Source organism: Schistocerca americana, chromosome X (genome assembly GCF_021461395.2).
Source record: "Schistocerca americana isolate TAMUIC-IGC-003095 chromosome X, iqSchAmer2.1, whole genome shotgun sequence".
Taxonomy (NCBI): domain Eukaryota; kingdom Metazoa; phylum Arthropoda; class Insecta; order Orthoptera; family Acrididae; genus Schistocerca; species Schistocerca americana.
Window position 1 is genome coordinate 98,288,826 of NC_060130.1, and position 18,373 is coordinate 98,307,198.

At 43.3% G+C, this 18,373-nt stretch overlaps 1 protein-coding gene across 7 annotated transcripts in view; it reads left to right on the forward strand.

Annotated features, from left to right (window-relative positions):
* The window catches only part of LOC124554712 (phosphatidylinositol-binding clathrin assembly protein LAP), a 156,301-nt gene that overhangs the window by 74,274 nt on the left and 63,654 nt on the right, over window positions 1–18,373 (forward strand). For 6 of the 7 annotated variants that reach the window (XM_047128351.1, XM_047128352.1, XM_047128355.1 and 3 more), the window contains exons 2-4: window positions 10,923–11,065; window positions 12,032–12,107; window positions 12,263–12,274. In XM_047128351.1, coding sequence (XP_046984307.1) covers window positions 10,923–11,065; window positions 12,032–12,107; window positions 12,263–12,274 — 231 coding nt within the window. The remainder of the gene's footprint in view (window positions 1–10,922; window positions 11,066–12,031; window positions 12,108–12,262; window positions 12,275–18,373) is intronic. The other variant, XM_047128353.1, reaches the window with a different exon arrangement.

Consider the following 18,373-nt stretch of genomic DNA (forward strand, 5'->3'; position numbering starts at 1 on the left):
CACGAGCCCGCCGCCTCATTCGCCAATGCAATCAGGAGTGCTGGGAAAGGTATGTCTCCACCATTGGCCTCCGTACCTCTCCATCGCAGGTGTGAGCGACTCTATGGCTATCAGATCCCCGTCAGCGTACCTGCGCTTTCACTGAATGGAGCAGTCTGTACTGACTCAGACATAATTGCAAACCTCTTAGCGGAGCATTTTGCTCAGAGTTCCGCTTCTGCGAATTACCCACTGGTCTTCTGCTCCCTGAAAGAGTGGTTGGAACGTCGGAGCCTTTCATTTCACACACGCCACCCTGAATCGTACAATGGTCCGTTCAGTGACTGGAAATTCCAAAGTGCCCTAGCCACTTGCCCTGATACGGTTCCAGGCCAGATCACATCCACTGTCAGATGCTCAAACACCTCTCGGTGGACTGCCAGCAATGCCTCCTAGACCTTTTTAACCGTATGTGGGTGAGGGTGAGTTCCCGTCGCAATGGCGGGAAAGCATTGTAATCCCCGTGTTGAAACCTGACAAGAACCCACTGGAGGTGGACAGCTACCGCCCCATGAGCCTCACCAACGTTCTTCCAAATGGCTCTGAGCACTATGACTTAACTTCTGAGGTCATCAGTCGCCTAGAACTTAGAACTAATTAAACCTAACTAACCTAAGGACATCACACACATCCATGCCCGAGGCAGGATTCTAACCTGCGACCGCAGCAGTCGCTCGGCTCCAGACTGTAGCGCCTAGAACCGCATGGCCACTCCGGCGGGCCCAACGTTCTTTACAAGTTGCTCGAATGCATGGCGAGCCAGAGGTTGAGTTGGCTACTCGAGTCTCAGGCCTCCTGGCACTGTCTCTTCTCAGGGTGGGCTCCATAAGGGCCGCTCTGCCGCCGATAATCTGGTGTGCCTGGAGTCTGCCATCCGTAAGGCCTCTGGTCGCCGTCTTTTTTGACATGCGGAAGGCATACGATATATGACATGGCGACATCACATCCTCTCTACGTTTCATGTTTGGGGTCTTTGGGGTCCGCTCTAGATTTTCATCCAAAATTTTCTGTCGCTTCGTTCCTTCTGTGTGCAAGTTACGGCCTCCAGAGTTCAGGAGAATCGGGTACCGCAAGGATCTGTCTTAAGTGTCTGCCTATTTTTCATTGCAATTAATGGGCTCACTGTGATATTGGGAACGTCTGTCTCACCTCCCTTGTATGCTGACGACTCCTACCTATACTATAGCTCCAGTGGCATTGCAGCAGCTGAACGGCAGCTGCAGGGCGCGATCTGAAAGGCGCAGTATTGGGCTGTAGCGCATGGCTTCGTTTTCGGCTGCCAAGACCTGCGTTACGCATTTCTGCAGGCGATACACTGTTCACCATGAGCCACGGCTTTATCTTGATGGCAAACCTTTTGCTGTGGTGGACACACATCGGTTTTTGGGATTGGTTTTAGATACCCAGCTGACTTGGTTGCGTCATATTCGGTAGCTCAAACAAATGTGCTCCGTGAGCGATTTACGAGCTATCGACCAGTGTTTCCCCTGCTCTCGTCTGGTGATGGCTATCCAGGAGTCACTCCATACTCTTGCCCCTTGCGGTCGCTCTGTGATCTTTGTGTGGACCCCGGGTCATGTAGGCATTCTGGGAAATAAACGTGTTGACACGCTGGCCAAACAGGCTCTTGGTGCACCAGCCTTCAGCAGAAGGTACTTCGCACCTGGGGTGAAGAATAGCGCACCCTTCCTTCACCCAACAAACTTCGGGCCATCAAGGAGGCTACCGGTGCGTGGCACTCCTCCTTGCGGGTTTCTCGCAAGGACTCTGTTGTCCTCTGCTGGCTACAGTGGCCACACCTGGATAACTTACAGCTATTTATTGCGTCACGAGTACCCACGTTTATGTCGCTGCGGGTCATCTTTGACTGTGGTCCACATCTTGTTGGACTGCCCGCTTTTAACTCTGCTCAGGCAGACATATGCGCTGCCTGATACACTTCCTGCACTTTTATCAGATGACGTTGTGATGGCAGATTTAGTTTTTAGTTTTGTTCATGCAGGGTTTTTTTTATTGCTTGATCGAAGTGTTTTTTTGGTTGAGTCTGGCCTTTGGCCTACTATTTTTAGACTGGGGGTTTTTAGTGCGTTACTTGGTGGTTGGCTTTTCCTTTTGTTTCTGTGGTCGACCAATCACTGTCACACTCGGTGTGATTTTAATTCCTTTTATCTGGTCTCTGTCTATCTTTCTTGTCCTGTTGTTTTGGTTAATCTCATACACAGAATTTTCTCGCGTGAAAAGTGTTACAAATACTGTGTAGATAGTATTGGTCATTCTGTAGAATTGCACTAGACATGTTTTAGAGTATCTTACTAGTAAAGTTATCAGGGAAGTGAGGCCGCTTGCAGTTACTAATCACACATTTGGTGAAAATCGTGGATGATGTGGAAAGTATTCTGCAGACAGTTACCATAAGTTGCAAGAAAATATCGTCTGAGTGATACTTAAGGACAAAGGTGAGAGTTTTAGATGTGGAAAAAAATTACTGCCCTGCCATATGTATTCTGTAACTTGCAGGTCACAGAAATAACACTTCGGAGTGGCAGACTAGCACTGCGTGTGTGAGTACAAACCCTGGTGCCTTGACTGTATGGAAGAAAAAGGTTGGGAAAATTGTAGTTGGGAATGTAAGTTGTCCACTTCCAACTATTGAGATTGCGTTAGGGATTCTTCACCCTCCTGCCCACAGTTCAACTTAACGAGTCATCTCAGTAACAAACCACAGCTGTTGAAATGACCTATTTACTGTTTGTACTGGACAAATAACAAATGTCAGCTCTGAACTTGCAGAACTGAGCTATAAGCTCTGCATGCATGGGGGTTCCGTGCAACAGATTGCTGGCCAGATAGCCCTCCCCCCCTCAGCATGATGCTTGGCGGCTCTCCTCCTGCTGCTTCCCACACTTGTCGAGGATGTCGATTCATATTACCCGGGTGGAGACTCTTCACCCAGTGCCACCTTCTCCCATCAGGAAGGGGTCCCTCGGGACACTCCTCTTAAAAGCAGATGTCGGCACCTTATTGCTGTCTTCTTTGACCTATAAAAGGCTAAAGACACAACATCGTCGCTACCTTACATGAGTGGGGTCTTGGGGGCCTGCTTCAGATTTTTGTCCAAAACTTCTTGACACACTCTACTTTATGGGTTAAAGTTTGTTCTTCCCACAGAGCCCCCCACCTCCAAACTGCCTCAGAGAATGGGGTCCTGTAGGGCTCTGAATCAAGTGTCTTTCTAGTTGCCATCAATGGTCTCGCAGCGGCTGTGGCAGGTTCATCACCCTTGTATGCTGATAATTTTTGCATTTACTATTGCTCCTGTAGTGTGGCAGTTCTTAATACTGACAGCAGGATGCAATTGGAAAGGTGTAGTTATGGGTCATCACCCATGGCTTTGTTTTCAGTTGCCAAGACTACCGCCATGCACTTCTGTTGACATTATGCTGGTCATCCACAACCAGACCTTCACCTCAACAACCAATTACTCAATGTGGTGGAGTCTTAGTTTTTGGGACTGGTCTTATACGAGGTGCGACAAAGTAAAGAGACTGATTTTCTTTGCAAGATGGGGCAACCCTGCAGGCTTGCGTAGGCACCATATCTTTGACCTTGGTCTATAAGCTGCTTCTGGTCCAAGCGGCACATCGATGCAACTGCTCAGTCATGAGTTGTTGTAATTTGCGTGTCTCGTCACGGAAATGGAACCGCAGATTATTGCACAATGGGATGCCATTTCTTTTTTCGTTAAATTGAGTGAACACGTGACAACTTACGGTAAGCTTCAGAAGGCTTTTGGAGAGGCGATTATGTCAAGAGCTCAAGTTTTTTGTTGACATAAAATGTTTAGTGAAGGCAGAATGAATGTTGAAGATGAAGTCCGCAGTGGACAACCAACCACCTCCCTTGCCTTCTCTGGACCAGGGAACCCAGTGGCCCTTGCTCTGTCAGGCCTGGCTTATACCCTTCCCACCTTTTATTATCTTGCATTTGCCATTTTTAATGTTATCTTTCCTAAAATTGTATGTCTGTGCTGCTTGTTTGTGTGGGGGTAATGGAGAGTGAGGCAGTGTGTCTCTCCCCCTGCGTATTATACGCTGGGGATCTTAAACCGCAATCTGGGCAGAGTGACCTGCCTGCGTTACTCCTGTTGTACTTCTTGATTTTGTGTCTCATTGTATCTTGGTTAAGATTGGGCTTCCCAGGATTTTCTTTCTGTATCCTTGTGGCACTTTTCTGTTCTACTTTCATGAGTAGACACGCGCCATAGGGTGGTGGGGTTTCGGGTTCCGCTGTATAGGTCAGGAGTTCACTGCCCTCAACTGGCGGCTACACGGGTAGCGGAGGCTGTGTGGCGTGGACTGGGCTGTTTTTTTAGAAGGCCTCGGGAAAGTACGGGGTGGGCTGCAATCTCAAAGGGTGCATGACAAATACAGGCCGTGCTTGGGTCAAGGAACAGTTGGAATTGTAGTTGTAAATTGTTGTAGTTGTGCTGGGAAGGTCCCTGAGCTTCAAGCGGTAATAAAAAGCACAGAAGCTGAAATCGTTATAGGTACAGAAAGCTGGCCAAAGCATGAAATAAGTTCTGCGGAAATTTTTACGAAGTCTGACGGTGTTAAGGAAAGATAGATTAGGCAGAATTGGTGGTGGAGTGTTTGTATCTGTCAGTAGTGGTTTATCTTCTAGTGAAATCGGAATAGATACTCCGTGCGAATTGGTATTGTTGGAGGTTATACTTAACAGCCCAAGTAAGTTAATAATTGGCTCCTTGTACCGACCCCCAGACTCCGATGATATAGTTGCTGAACAGTTCGTAGTAATAGACGGCAAATCATCGAGTAAAACTGAAGTGATATCAGGCGTTCCCCAGGGAAGCGCCCTGAGACCTCTGCTGTTCTTGATCTATATAAATGACCTGGGTGACAATCTGAGCAGTTCTCTTAGGTTGTTAGCAGATGATGCTGTAATTTACCGTCTAGTAAGGTCATCCGAAGACCCGTATCAGTTGCAAAGCGATTTAGAAAAGATTGCTGTATGGTGTGGCAGGTGGCAGTTGACGCAAAATAACGAAAAGTGTGAGGTGCTCCACGTGAGTTCCAAAAGAAATCCGTTGGAATTCTGTTACTCGATGAATAGTACAATTCTCAAGGCTGTCAATTCAACTAAGTACCTTGGTGTTAAAATTACGAACAACTTCAGTTGGAAAGACCACATAGATAATATTGTGGGGAAGGCGAGCCGAAGGTTGCGTTTCATTGGCAGGACACTTAGAAGATGCAACAAGTCCACTAAAGAGACAGCTTACACTACACTCGTTCGTCCTTTGTTAGAATATTGCTGCGCGGTGTGGGATCCTTACCAGGTGGGATTGACGGAGGACATCGAAAGGGTGCAAAAAAGGGCAGCTCGTTTTGTATTATCACGCAATGGGGGAAAGAGTGTTGCAGATATGATACGCGAGTTGGAATGGAAGTCACTAAAACAAAGAAGTTTTTCGTCGCGGCGAGATCTATTTACGAAATTTCGGTTACCAACTTTCTCTTCCGAATGCGAAAATATTTTGTTGAGCCCAACCTACATAGGTAGGAATGACCATCAAAATAAAAAAAAAGAGAAATCAGAGCTCGAACAGAAAGGTTTAGGTGTTCGTTTTTTCCCGCGCGCTGTTCGGGAGTGGAATGGTAGAGACAGTATGATTGTGGTTCGATGAACCCTCTGCCAAGCACTTACATGTGAATTGCAGAGTAATCATGTAGATCTTAGTCAGTTGGATCTGAAACACTGTCAGTCAAACTTTTTTTTCACATACACGTTTACTAAGTAGGTAAATTTTTCGACATGTTGCCAGTGAACTGAAGCCTGCCACTCAGTCTAAATTTTACTGCACTATTTCTCAATACTGCAGTATAAGTGCCACAATGCAAATTAGTCCACAGTTCAGCCTGTCTCATTGTTATTTCAAATTTAGGTGTTGCTTGCATTGACATTTTGTTGGAAGGAGGGTTGTCCACAGAATTGAACCAAACTGTGACACTATCCAAATAATCATCTGACACGGGGAGATAAGAAACATTAAATATCTGCCTTGCAGTAGTCACCTGTGATCAGCTGACGACGACGACGACGACGACGACGACGACGACGACGACTACTACGACTACTGGCAACTGTGAGAGTTAACAACTCGGTGTGCTGCCATTGGTCCATAATCAATTACGTGATAGGCATCCATAGTAACACCTCTTCCTCCTCCCACCACCACACTCTGTCTCACACTCGTGCATAAATGAGGACAAAGTAACACCTGGAATGGAACTCTGATAAAATGTTTGGGTTTATCTTAACTAATGAGTGTAGGATTTCTGATTCAGGGAAATTATTGTAGTATGTTGTGATATCTAGGTACCAATGCATGTCAGACGTGCAGCCCCATGGGTTCAGTAGGTAGGTGGGTCAGTCATGTTTTGGGCAGGTATCATGCCTCAAATTGTAATTAAGGATTAGTCAGTTGTTTTCAACATGTTCAGCAAAATGGTGGGACCATAATAATCCTGTTCTCATCATTTTGTCATGTATCTTGCAGCCAGAACAAATAGATGTTGCTATGCTCTTTGGTACATAGAACATTTTGTATTGAAACACAGTGTATATTAATGGATTGACAAGGTTAACTAGGTTCTAGTTTGACAGTGAGAAATAAGACTATAGTACAGGATGTACACATTATAAGCATCAACAGTCCAAAAATTTGCTATAAATCTTAACACACAATATTCACAGATTAGAATTTCAAAAATAATTTTGTAGTCTTGCATGTGCACCTCAACTTCAGTTGAGGCTTCGTGTTGTCACCATTCAGTGGTCTAATTGTATAGAAAATGAATAATAGCAAAATAGATCTTACATTAAGAATTTATCTTTCCATGATTAAATCTGCTTCATGTACATTCTTAGTGTTGGTGTGAAATCCATTTAAATGTCTTAAGTAGCAAAATCACAGTTTACATCTCCTATATGCATTTGAAAGCAAACTACTTACATAATGAACAGAAAATATTTCATAAATTTGTTATGGAAAAGTTCAATTGGGGAGACACCTTATGGGTAGGTTTTTGTAATGCATTGTGGGGAGTAAATGTCAGAGCACCTTTGGGACATAAACTACCTTCTACAGAAGGAAGCTAACCACAACACATTTGTTGCTACCTCTTCAGATTGTTACATGGTTATGTTTCTGTCCCTCTTTAACAATTAGAAATGGTAATCACACTGATGATGCTGAGAAATATGCTCTTTGGAGCTTTTTCTTAACAGGAATTTGTTAAACATGAAGAGCCTAGCAGGTGATTGTACCTTGGGCATATGTTTCAGGCTTAAGTGTGAAGTCAGCCCTTGTTTTGGTACCTCAGTTCTCTTAAAGTGATTGGCAGTAATTATGGATTATTTCAGAGTCTGTGTTTGATGCATTAGACATAACAGAGATTAAGATACCTACTCCTTTTTGCACACTGTTTGATCTGCCCTCTTGTCTGTTGAGTATTCCTCAAATCATTTTACACAATTCGTGAGTATGGTATTTTGTACTGTTGAAGATAAGTTGCCAGTTGGTTGCTGTAGGTGAACTATTGGATGCAAATGATCAAAGTACATTACATTAATGTTGGCAGGGTTGAGACAGTGGCAGATATAGTTAGGTTCCTATTCCATCCATTGTGAATATCCTGACCACCTCCATAGCTGAAATGTCAGTGTGGAAGGCTGTGGATAAATTCCCAGTACCTCCTCAGATTTACTGAGGTAGAAAAATTGGGACCAGGATCCTTTGTTTTGTGAGGCCAAGTGAGAAGCTGCTTGAATAATTTACTAACAGAAAGAGCTGGAGGATTAGCAACATGCTGATCAGTTGCTCCACAGTTGTAGATCGTTCAGCCTCTCACTACCCTGTAGGGAGCAATTGGCCAGTTGGAACAGTCCTAAGGTGTAATCCCTGAGTGGTCACATTCTATGTTCTATCCTGCAGTTCAAAATTATCTCCACTATCTACCTGAAGGATGTCTCGTTAAGTTTTGTGAACACAACATTGTAACTCGAAAGGTTTTAATATGATCAGACACTGTAAATTTAATTGATTGAATTTGGTACTGGACATCATTTCTGCATTGTGACAGCTTCTGTATCTCTCATAATGCTGGCTACAATACAATAAAAGCAAGCAGTCAATGAAAATGCAAGTTGGGCAATACACTTACGACCTTATCTGCAGAATGCCCATGTACGAGAGCATGGGAAGTGACCCTTGCTGATAAATTACAGTAAAACACAGTAATCTGAATCATGGGTGTAAAGGCCCATAGTGCTCAGAGCCATTTGAATCTGAATCTTGGGAATAAGTGCAATGTAATACACATCAAATAACCATAATGTTTCAGGCAGAATTGAAAGGCATACGATGAAGAAATGAAATAAATAAAACTTTGTAAATATATAGCATTAACAAGATGATTTTTGGGCTTTCCCTACCACCACTCACCAGCTCATAATTTACAAACAGATCTATTCAGGGAATTGCATGAAGCAGACAGCTTTTTGATAAGTTCAGGCTGTTTACATTTTAACACCAAGCAACAGAGATAAGAACACGTGAAAGAAACATGATCTTAGGGGTGTGTACATGGACTATGATATTGTCAACTGACAGTTCGTGGAGGAAAACGTGTAGTTCAGACTAAAGAAAGTGGTTAGAGATTAGTATGTTATGAACTGAGATATTTTATCTGGAAATTTCCCGTTATTTAAAATAAGTTAATAAATCACTCGGGGGGGGGGGGGGGGGGAGGAGGAATGAGGTATTACTGCAGTTCTCTATGAAGAGTATTAGACATCTTTCTTTATACTATTTTTTCAGAAGTTAAAGATTCTGAGATGCCAACCTGTAAGAATGTAGATATCATTTATGGGACTACCTTAGTTTACCCAATTTTCAATCAGAGCAGAGTTCGATCAGCAGTTGAAAAATGAAATGTTGCACCACAATTTTCTTCATGTTCTAGTGGGGAATTAGTTCATTAGTCGCTGTAAGAAATCACTTGTACTGGTGACAAATGTGAAGGTGTGTAGATTCGTAATATACACTCAAATATAATTTTTTAAGAGGGCCAGACAAAATCACTTTGAATTGTTTTGATTTTTTTTACTAATGTCCCTATGTTCATGGTTTTTTCACCATTGTTTAAACAATCACACTCCCATTTTCGTCTTCAGACATCAGTTCTGTACAGTCTGACAATTTTGCAACGTGTCCTCAATGACGATGTTGATACACAAAGAACTTCTCTCAATAAACAACGTCTATAAAAGTATAAGATACTTTATAAACATATTCTAAGTCCACTTATTGTTCTTAAAATTGTCACTTAATGAGGTATTTTAATAGGAGATTAGTCAGCATAAGCAGTAAAATTAACTGTGTCAAAAACTCAAATCTTCATTTACTACCAGTTAATGTTGACCATGTTAATCCTTAGTTATAGCACCTAAAAATTCTATAACTGATTAATAGCATTTTTGCACATGGTCAACATCTTTGTTTCAGAAAACCTACTTCTATATTGTAGCAGTTCTCCTCTTTTTAAATTTGTTAGATTTGTATGCCTATATAATGTGGAGTCCAAGAACACTTAGTTCAGAGGACAAACCTGAAATTTTGTTTATTTCAAGTTACAAACAATACTGAATTTTTATAAAGGTAAATACTCAAATGTAAATGCATGGAATAAGTAAAATATTCAGATCCAGGAGTGATGGGCCCGAGTGAATTATTGGTATTTAGGTTATTGGTGTAGACTGGTTTTTTTTTTTCCATGACACATATCTCATAGCTTCATTATTCAGCATGTTACTGCGCAACAATATTGTATGCACAATGGAGAATTTGTCCTTATAGGCTGACACTATACCTGACTTATTTACTGTAGGTGTTAACATAATTTTGATAGCAGCTTTGGTATGATAAGTGTCTTTCCTTCAATAAATTGTGGCACTGCCTTGGGTTGGAGAGATGGAGATAAGGAGATTTCAGACTCCTATCTGGCTTTAAGACTAAACTTTTCAGTAGTTTCTGTATATCATGTTATACCAGTTTTGATGAGATTCCTTTGAGTGATATTTCAAATCTCGTCATTGTTGCCAAGTCAACTTTTGCTTTTTAAACTCCCAGTCTTCTGTCCTGTCACTATTTAGTAATTATGGAACATAGAAATGAATACATTAATTTCTATAACCTATTTTGTTAACTCTAGAATGCTCCAGTCATTGTTTTGGTTGTTGTAAATCGGTTACTTTATATTGTTTTACATTTGAGTTTCATGAATGTCAGTGGAAATAAATTGGTTTCCTTAATGTTCAGAGTCTCCATTCCTGCCTTTCGTGATTCGTTGCTCTACTTTTACTGTCATTTAAGGACCTACTTTATGTAATCATTAATGGTGTATTAAGAAATGAGATGCAGATACGTCTCACTAATTTCCTCTACGGTACTGTGATGCTCTTGTCTCACTGTGGAACAATTTTACACCACATCAGACAGCTGTGTCAACTGTTTCCAGTATAAAACATACACAATACTCACAGTAACTGCCCTTTCTACAGTGACTTCATTTCATTTTTCTACTACATACATGTTAACATTAACATGTTAAATAGAATGTTTTAACAAATGCTACTGACTGCTAAAAAATGGACTTCAGTTACGTTATCTAAATGATCGTTTCCAAAATTGTATGTGTTAACTCAAATTTCTGAAGATTTTGTATGTAGAATCAGTCTTCACATGAACATGATTGGTTAATAATAATTTGCATCATTTTCTAAATCTTGTTTTTCTTTTTTAGATCTGATACACTGTACAAATGAACCAAATGTCTCAATACCACAGCTAGCTAATCTGCTGATAGAACGATCACAGAATACAAACTGGGTTGTTGTGTTCAAGGCTCTGATTACAGTACATCATATGATGTGCTATGGTAATGAGGTAAGTTCCTAAATGCAGTGGTGCAGCTTATTAACTTCTTAGTTATTATAAGTTTTCACAGATGATTATAGACAGAAATGGCAATTGGAAGGTAACTTCAGTGTGTACACTACTTCAGTAAATAGCCCTAGATCTGAAAATAAGTTAAGGCCTACAAATTAAGAGTACTGACCAATAGATGGAGTTGTATGAATATTCTGGTCACAGAATTGTAATGAATCGGTCAGTAATTTGAAATTTGGGATTGTTTTTAAAATCAAATTTTGTGCATCACTTCTAAGGCATTACTAAATTTGTCACTATATTTCCATTAATCTTTTTAGCATATGGAGGACAAAGTATGAAAGGGTAATAAATAGGTGAAGAAAAGTCTGAAGGATGTGATGCGCTGTTAGTGGGATGCAGCAGTAAAACTTAGCTACATCTGTATTTCAGTGGAAGATTAATGCATTTGTTGAAAAGACTGTAAAACATATAGGATTGTTAGTTTTTTGCCAAGCTATTTTGCTGTTTCAGTGAGATGAAACTATTGGACATTACAATATCAATTTAAGATATCCTCCTAGTTACGTTAAGCTAGTGAAAGATATCTAACAAGAAATGTTAACTGGCCTTAACTGAGCAAAACTGACAAGAACTGTACTTCCTAACATTTTACTCTGGTATATAAAATAATTCCAGCAGTACTAATGGCACTATTCCAGCACATAGTTCCAGTGCAGAAAGAAATTCTGGTGTAAATTTCTATAAAGTGCTTTGGTATAAAAGTACCTGCAGAAGGTTGCAGAATTTTTGAGGTGTTCAGTGGAACTAGTAAGATTTTTTTCTCCAAATGGGCAGAAAGCAGGTTGAAAGTAGTTTTTGCAAACTAGATTGCTGCTGTTGCATTCAGTAAAATGTTGTAAATTAGAACTTAAATACTAAGATCATTACATTTGCATTTACTATCTGTCCTGTACTTTTCAGCGTTTCACACAGTATTTGGCTTCAAGCAACAGTACCTTCCAGTTAAGCAATTTCTTAGATAAATCAGGGGTCCAAGGTATGTCTCCATTGCTTGATCTGTATTATAAAATAAAAATTAAATATTTTTTATTGAATGATACGTGCATTTGATGTTAAATAGTAGTGTAATTCATTTAGTTGGTTTGAGGTGCGACAGATGATAGTGTTTTGTTTTTCTTTCTTGCTTACCAGGGGCACGGGTTGGTAAGTAAAAAAAACCAGTACACTTAAGTGACAGCAAGCTGACATACTTAAATCTGATTTGATGCTTATTAATGTGAAAAATACTGTTTACTATAGAGAAACAAAAATCATTAAGAGTAAATTAAAAACTGAGTATGTTTAAGTTAAAAGCCGACTGTACAAATATAGCAGACATCTTTCGCTCTGAAATTATTCACGTTCTTAACATATTGTGGACAGTTCCCAAGTGTACTCACATTTTGCACATGATCTGTTGTGGCTGGATCTCGAGATAGTGTGCCCTTTTTTATGAGGATGAGGATGAAGATGAAGCTGAAGTGTGAATGAATATATTTATGGTACAGAGCAGGAGTTAGTGACAGGAACGTCATTAGACCTGCAGAGAAGTTCAAGGCAGCAGTATTTTCAAATGATTCTGACAACAATAAAAGTGATTCTCTTCTTGTTAAGGATTTGTTTTGTCATAATGTTAATCTTATGTAGATAGCACCAGTCACCCTTAAGCAACCCCCCTCCCCGCCCTGTGGGTCCGGGGTTTAGAATAGGCCCGAGGTATTGCCTGCCTGTCATAAAAGGCTACTAACAGGAGCCTCATGTTTTGGCCTTTGTGATTGTCCCCTGTAGGGTTTGACCTCCATTTTTCAAAATTTTCCTGAAGAGCGAGCAAATTCGGGAAGGCCGCCTTACATTGTGCATCATGTCCACCGTGCATTGAGACCTTTAGCCCACTTTCTCGTCATCGCATTTCAGTCTCTCTTGGGCAAGGAAACCTTCCTGGGTGCATTTTCCACCTTGCACTATACAGTCTCTCTATCTGCATTGACGCTGACCATGGACTTCTTTGCACCTCATACCTAGCACAGTAACCAGTCCGTTGTGGTGGGTCTTCCATGTACTCTGTTGGTTGTAGCCCCCTGACCACACAGGGATCACTCTGCTGATGTCAGCGCCATTAACTCCCCACGTATGCCAAGGGGTAGATGGCCTTCCCCATGAGGCATCGGAACTCCTGGCAATGGCCATCCTGCCAGGTGGCCTTTGCTGCTGCAGCTGGCTGGCGTCCATGGGGAGGACTCCTGGTTTGGAGTGGGTGGCATCAGGGTGGCTGACAGGTGATGAAGTGTAGTCAGTCACCTCTTGCTGGTGGTGAACCACCAGCAGTCTTCAAGCATTCATGAGCTAAATGCAACATACAGAAGTACAACCCCAAACCGTTCCCCTCCCTGGCCACACCCTGAGGAACATCAGACGAAGGATGGCAGCAGATCTTATTCGCCCCAGTACTTCGTATATTTGAGAGCTGATGGGGAATCTTCCATGATAAAGCCTCAGTATTTTGTTGGGCATTTAGAGGAAACGTTTGGGTAGGTGAAGGGATTGTCCAAAATTAGATCTGGGTCAGTCTTCATCAAAACGGCATCCTCTGCCTAGTCATGGATGTTACACGCTTGTGACAAGCTGGGGATTTTCCTGTAACCATCACGCCCCCATAAGAGCTTAAATGTGGTCCAGGGTATCATATTTCACAGGGAACTACTTCTGCAGTCTGATGAGCTGTGTGCCACTTTAGAGTGGTGAGGTGTAGATTTCATCCGGCGTGTCCACAGAGGTCTGAGGGATAATCAGGTTGCCAATGGTGCCTTCATCTTGGCCTTCGAGGGTGATAAATTACCGGAGAAGGTCAAGGCGATGATCTACCACTGTGACGTGAAACCCTATATCCCTCCCCCAATGTGGTGCTTCAAATGTTGGAAGTTCGATCATATGTCTGTCTGCTGTACTTCCAGTGTCACATGTAGAGATTGTGGATGCTCATCACATCCCAATACTCAATGTGCCCCACCGCATCTGTATCAACTGCACAAAGCACCATTCGCCTTGCTCGCCTGACTGCAGGATTCTCCAGAAAGAAAGGAAAATCATGGAGTAAAAGACTGTGGACCAACTGGCACTGGGGGTGGCACATTTCTTACTGGCAGAGGCAGGGATGTCTGCCTCTTAAATACTGCGGCTGCCAAACATTTCAGTATGGCACATGTTTGGCCATTGATATCGGTTTGCAGTCCTTGCCTTCTCTCATCTATCCAGTGAGGAGCCTGTAGGGTAGTGACAACTTCCCCATTTTCCTATCATTGCTCTGGCATCAGGCCCATGGACGCCTGCCCATATGGACTTCAAATAAGGTGGAATGGGAAACTTTCACCTCTGCTGTCACCATTGAATCTCCCCCACATGGTAACATTGATATGGTCATTGAGCAGTTAGCAACGATAGTTTCTGCGGCAGAAAGCGCAATCCCTCATACTTTAGGGTGCACCCAGTGAATGACAGTCGCTTGATGGTCGCTGTAAGTCACTGAGGCAATTAAAGAACATCTGCGAGCTCTACACTGGCATAAGCGGCACCCTTCCCTGGAGCACTTCATAGCCTTCGAATGGCTCCATGCCCCCGTTTGCCAACTTATCAAACGATGGAAGTAGGAGTGGTGGGAGAAGTAAGTCTAGATGATTGGGTGCCGTATGCCACCTTCCCAAGTCTGGGCAGAGATGAAACGTCTTTCCGGGTACCACACCCCAACAGGTGTCCCCAGTGTTACAAAAAATGGTGTGTTACCTACAGACGCAAACGTGATTGCCGAGCCCCTGCATTGGAGAATTACCCCCAGCCTTTCACTCTCAAATGGCAGCTGGAAGAGAATGTCCTCTCATTCACTACACGCGACAGTGAATCCTATAATGCCACATTTACAGAGTGGGAGCTGCTCAGTGCCCTTGCACATTGCCCCGACACAGCTCCTGGGCCAGATTGGCACCACAGTCAGATGATTAAACATCTCTCATCTTACCACAAGCGACATCTCCTTGTCATCTTCAACTGGATCTGGTGCCCTGGCGTCTTTCCATTGCAATGGTGAGAGCACAGTCATTCCGGTGCTCAAACCCGGTTAAATCCCACTTGATGTGGATAGCTATTGGTCCATCAGTCTTGCCAACGTTCTTTGTAAGCTGCTGGAACGTATGGTATGTCGGTGGTTGGTTTGGGTCCTGGAGTCATGTGGGTTACTGGCTCCATGTCAGGGCGGCTTCTGCCAGAGTCGTTCTACCACTGATAATCTTATGTCCCTAGAGTCTGCCATCCAAACAGCCTTCTCCAGATGACAACACCTGGTTGCCATCTTTTTTGACTTACATAAAGCATAAGACAAGACCTGGCGACATCATATACTTGCCACATTGTATGAGTGGGGTATCCAGGGCCTGCTCCCAATCTTTGTCCAAAATTTCCTGTCACTTTGTACTTTCGTGTCCAAGTTGGTGCGTCCCATAGTTTCATCCATATCCAGGTGACTGGAGTCCCGCAGGGCTCTGTATTACGTGTTCCTCTATTTTTAGTGGCCATTAATGGTCTAGCAGCAGCAGCAGCAGCTGTCTGCCTTCCGTCTCATCTTCTCTGTATGCAGAAGACTTCTGCATTTCGTACTGTTGCTCCAGCACTGGTGTTGCTGAGCGTTGCCGAGAGGGAGCCATCCACTAGGTGCAATCATGGGCTCTAGCCCACAGCTTCCAGTTTACAGCTGCGGCCTCGTACCGTTCATCTGGACCCAGAACTTTACCTTCACTGTTGTGGAGACATTGATTATTGGGACTGGTTTTAGACATTCGATTTACTTGACTCGCTCACCTTCGTCAGCTTAAGCGGAAGTGCTGGCAGCACCTCAATGCTCTCCATTGCCTGAGCAACGCCAATTGGGCTGCAGATTGCTGTACGCTGCTGAGACTCTACAGAGCCCTTGTCCAATCCCGAATTGACAATGGGAATGTGGTTTATTGTTTGGCAGTGCCCTCAGCATTGCATTTACTAGACCCTGTGCACCACTGTGGGGTTTGACTAGTGACAGCTTTCTGGAACAGTCTGGTGACCAGCCAGACATGCACAACTGCTTACCAGTTATGCAGCACACATTCATAGTTCTCCTGAGCATCCGAATTATTCTCATTTTCCAGTCCGCGGCAGTCCAGCTTCTGCATCGTTGGCCCAGGTCGAGGCTAAAGATTGCAGTTCACGTGCAGTCCCTTATCTCAGGACTGGAGTCCTTTCCTTTACCACCTCTACTTGCGGTCCATTCACATATGCCTCCATGGTGTACGCTTGGCCCAGCTTCGTCTGGACACTTCACGTGGCCCCATGGACTCCATTAACCCTTAGACACTGGACTCGCTTTCGGGAGGACGACGGTTCAATCCTGCGTCCAGCCATCCTGATTTAGGTTTTCCGTGATTTCCCTAAATCACTCCAGGCAAATGTCGGGATGGTTCCTCTGAAAGGGCACGGCCGACTTCCTTCCCTAATCCGATGAGACCGATGACCTAGCTGTCTGGTCTCCTTCCCCAAACAACCCCACTCCATTAACCCTGCAGCTCTCCACTGCCACTTCCTCATTATTCTTGACGTATTCTGGGGCTCTGAAGTGGTTTACAGCGATGGCTCATGGTCGCGTTTGCTTTGCCTACGTTCATGGTGGCCATGTTGAACAGCATTCCTTACCTGATGGCTGCGGTGTATTCACTGCAGAGCTGGTGGCCATTTCTCTTGCACTTCCGTATCTCTATTCGTGCCCTTGGGAGTCTTTTCTTTTACGTACTGACTCTTTCAGCAGACTGAAAACTATCGACCAGTGCTACCCTCGTCATCCTTTGGTAGTGTCCATCCAGGAGTCCCTCTGTCCTGGAACCGTCCAGTCATTCAGTGGTGGTCGTCTGGACCCCTGGTCACATTGGAATCCCAGGAAATGAAATTGCTGACAGGCTGGCCAAACAGGCTACACGGAAGCCACTTCCGGAGATAGGCATCCCATGCAACTGACCTGCGTTCATTATTACAACACAAGGTTTTTCAGCTTTGGCAGAGAGAATGGCAAAAATCTCAGTACACACAACAAACTGTGAACCATTAAGGGAAGTCCTCGATGAGGGCCTCTTGGAGGGACTCCGTGGTTCTCTGCCGGCTCCGCATTGCCCATGCCTGAGCAACTGACGGTTACCTCCTGCGCCGTGAAGACCCACCTCAGTGTTGATGCAGTGCCCGGTTGACAGTGGTCCATGTTCTTCTGCTCTGTCCTTCTTTGTCTGCCCCGGGACTTCATCTTCAGTTGCCAGACTTGTTATTGATTTTAGCAGGCAATGCCTCATCAGCTGATTTGGTTTTAAGTTTCATCTGTGAGTGTGGGTTTTATCATTTGATCTTTTAGTGCATCTCTTACGTCCCTCTGTGTCCTGCATTCTAGTGCTTTTTGGGTGGAGGTTTTCATATGTTATAGCGTGACTGGCTTTTCCTTTTTATTTTTGTGGTCAGCCAGCTGCTGATATCTGCTCGCTTTTTTATACTCTTCTGTTTCTTCTATCTCTCTGTGTTGTCCTCTTTCGTTCCCTTTCGTTCCCTTTTGTTCCCTTTTGTTCCCTTTCGTTCCCTTTCGTTCCCTTTCGTTCCCTTTCGTTCCCTTTCGTTCCCTTTCGTTCCCTTTCGTTCCCTTTCGTTCCCTTTCGTTCCCTTTCGTTCCCTTTCGTTCCCTTTCGTTCCCTTTCGTTCCCTTTCGTTCCCTTTCGTTCCCTTTCGTTCCTTTCGTTCCGTTTCGTTCCGTTTCGTTCCGTTTCGTTCCGTTTCTTTCTTTCTTTCGTTTCGTTCTTTCTTTCGTTTCTTTCTTTCTTTCGTTTCTTTCTTTCTTTCGTTTCTTTCTTTCTTTCGTTTCTTTCTTTCTTTCGTTTCTTTCTTTCTTTCTTTCGTTTCTTTCTTTCTTTCGTTTCTTTCTTTCTTTCTTTCGTTTCTTTCTTTCTTTCGTTTCTTTCTTTCTTTCGGTTTCTTTCTTTCTTTCTTTCCATCCCTTCTTTCCTTTTCCCCTCTTTCTTTCCATCCCTTCTTTCCTTTTCCCCTCTTTCTTTCCATCCCTTCTTTCCTTTTCCCCTCTTTCTTTCCGTCCCTTCTTTCCTTTTCCCCTCTTTCTTTCTGTCCCTTCTTTCCTTTTCCCCCTCTTTCTTTCTGTCCCTTCTTTCCTTTTCCCCTCTTTCTTTCTGTCCCTTCTTTCCTTTTCCCCTCTTTCTTTCT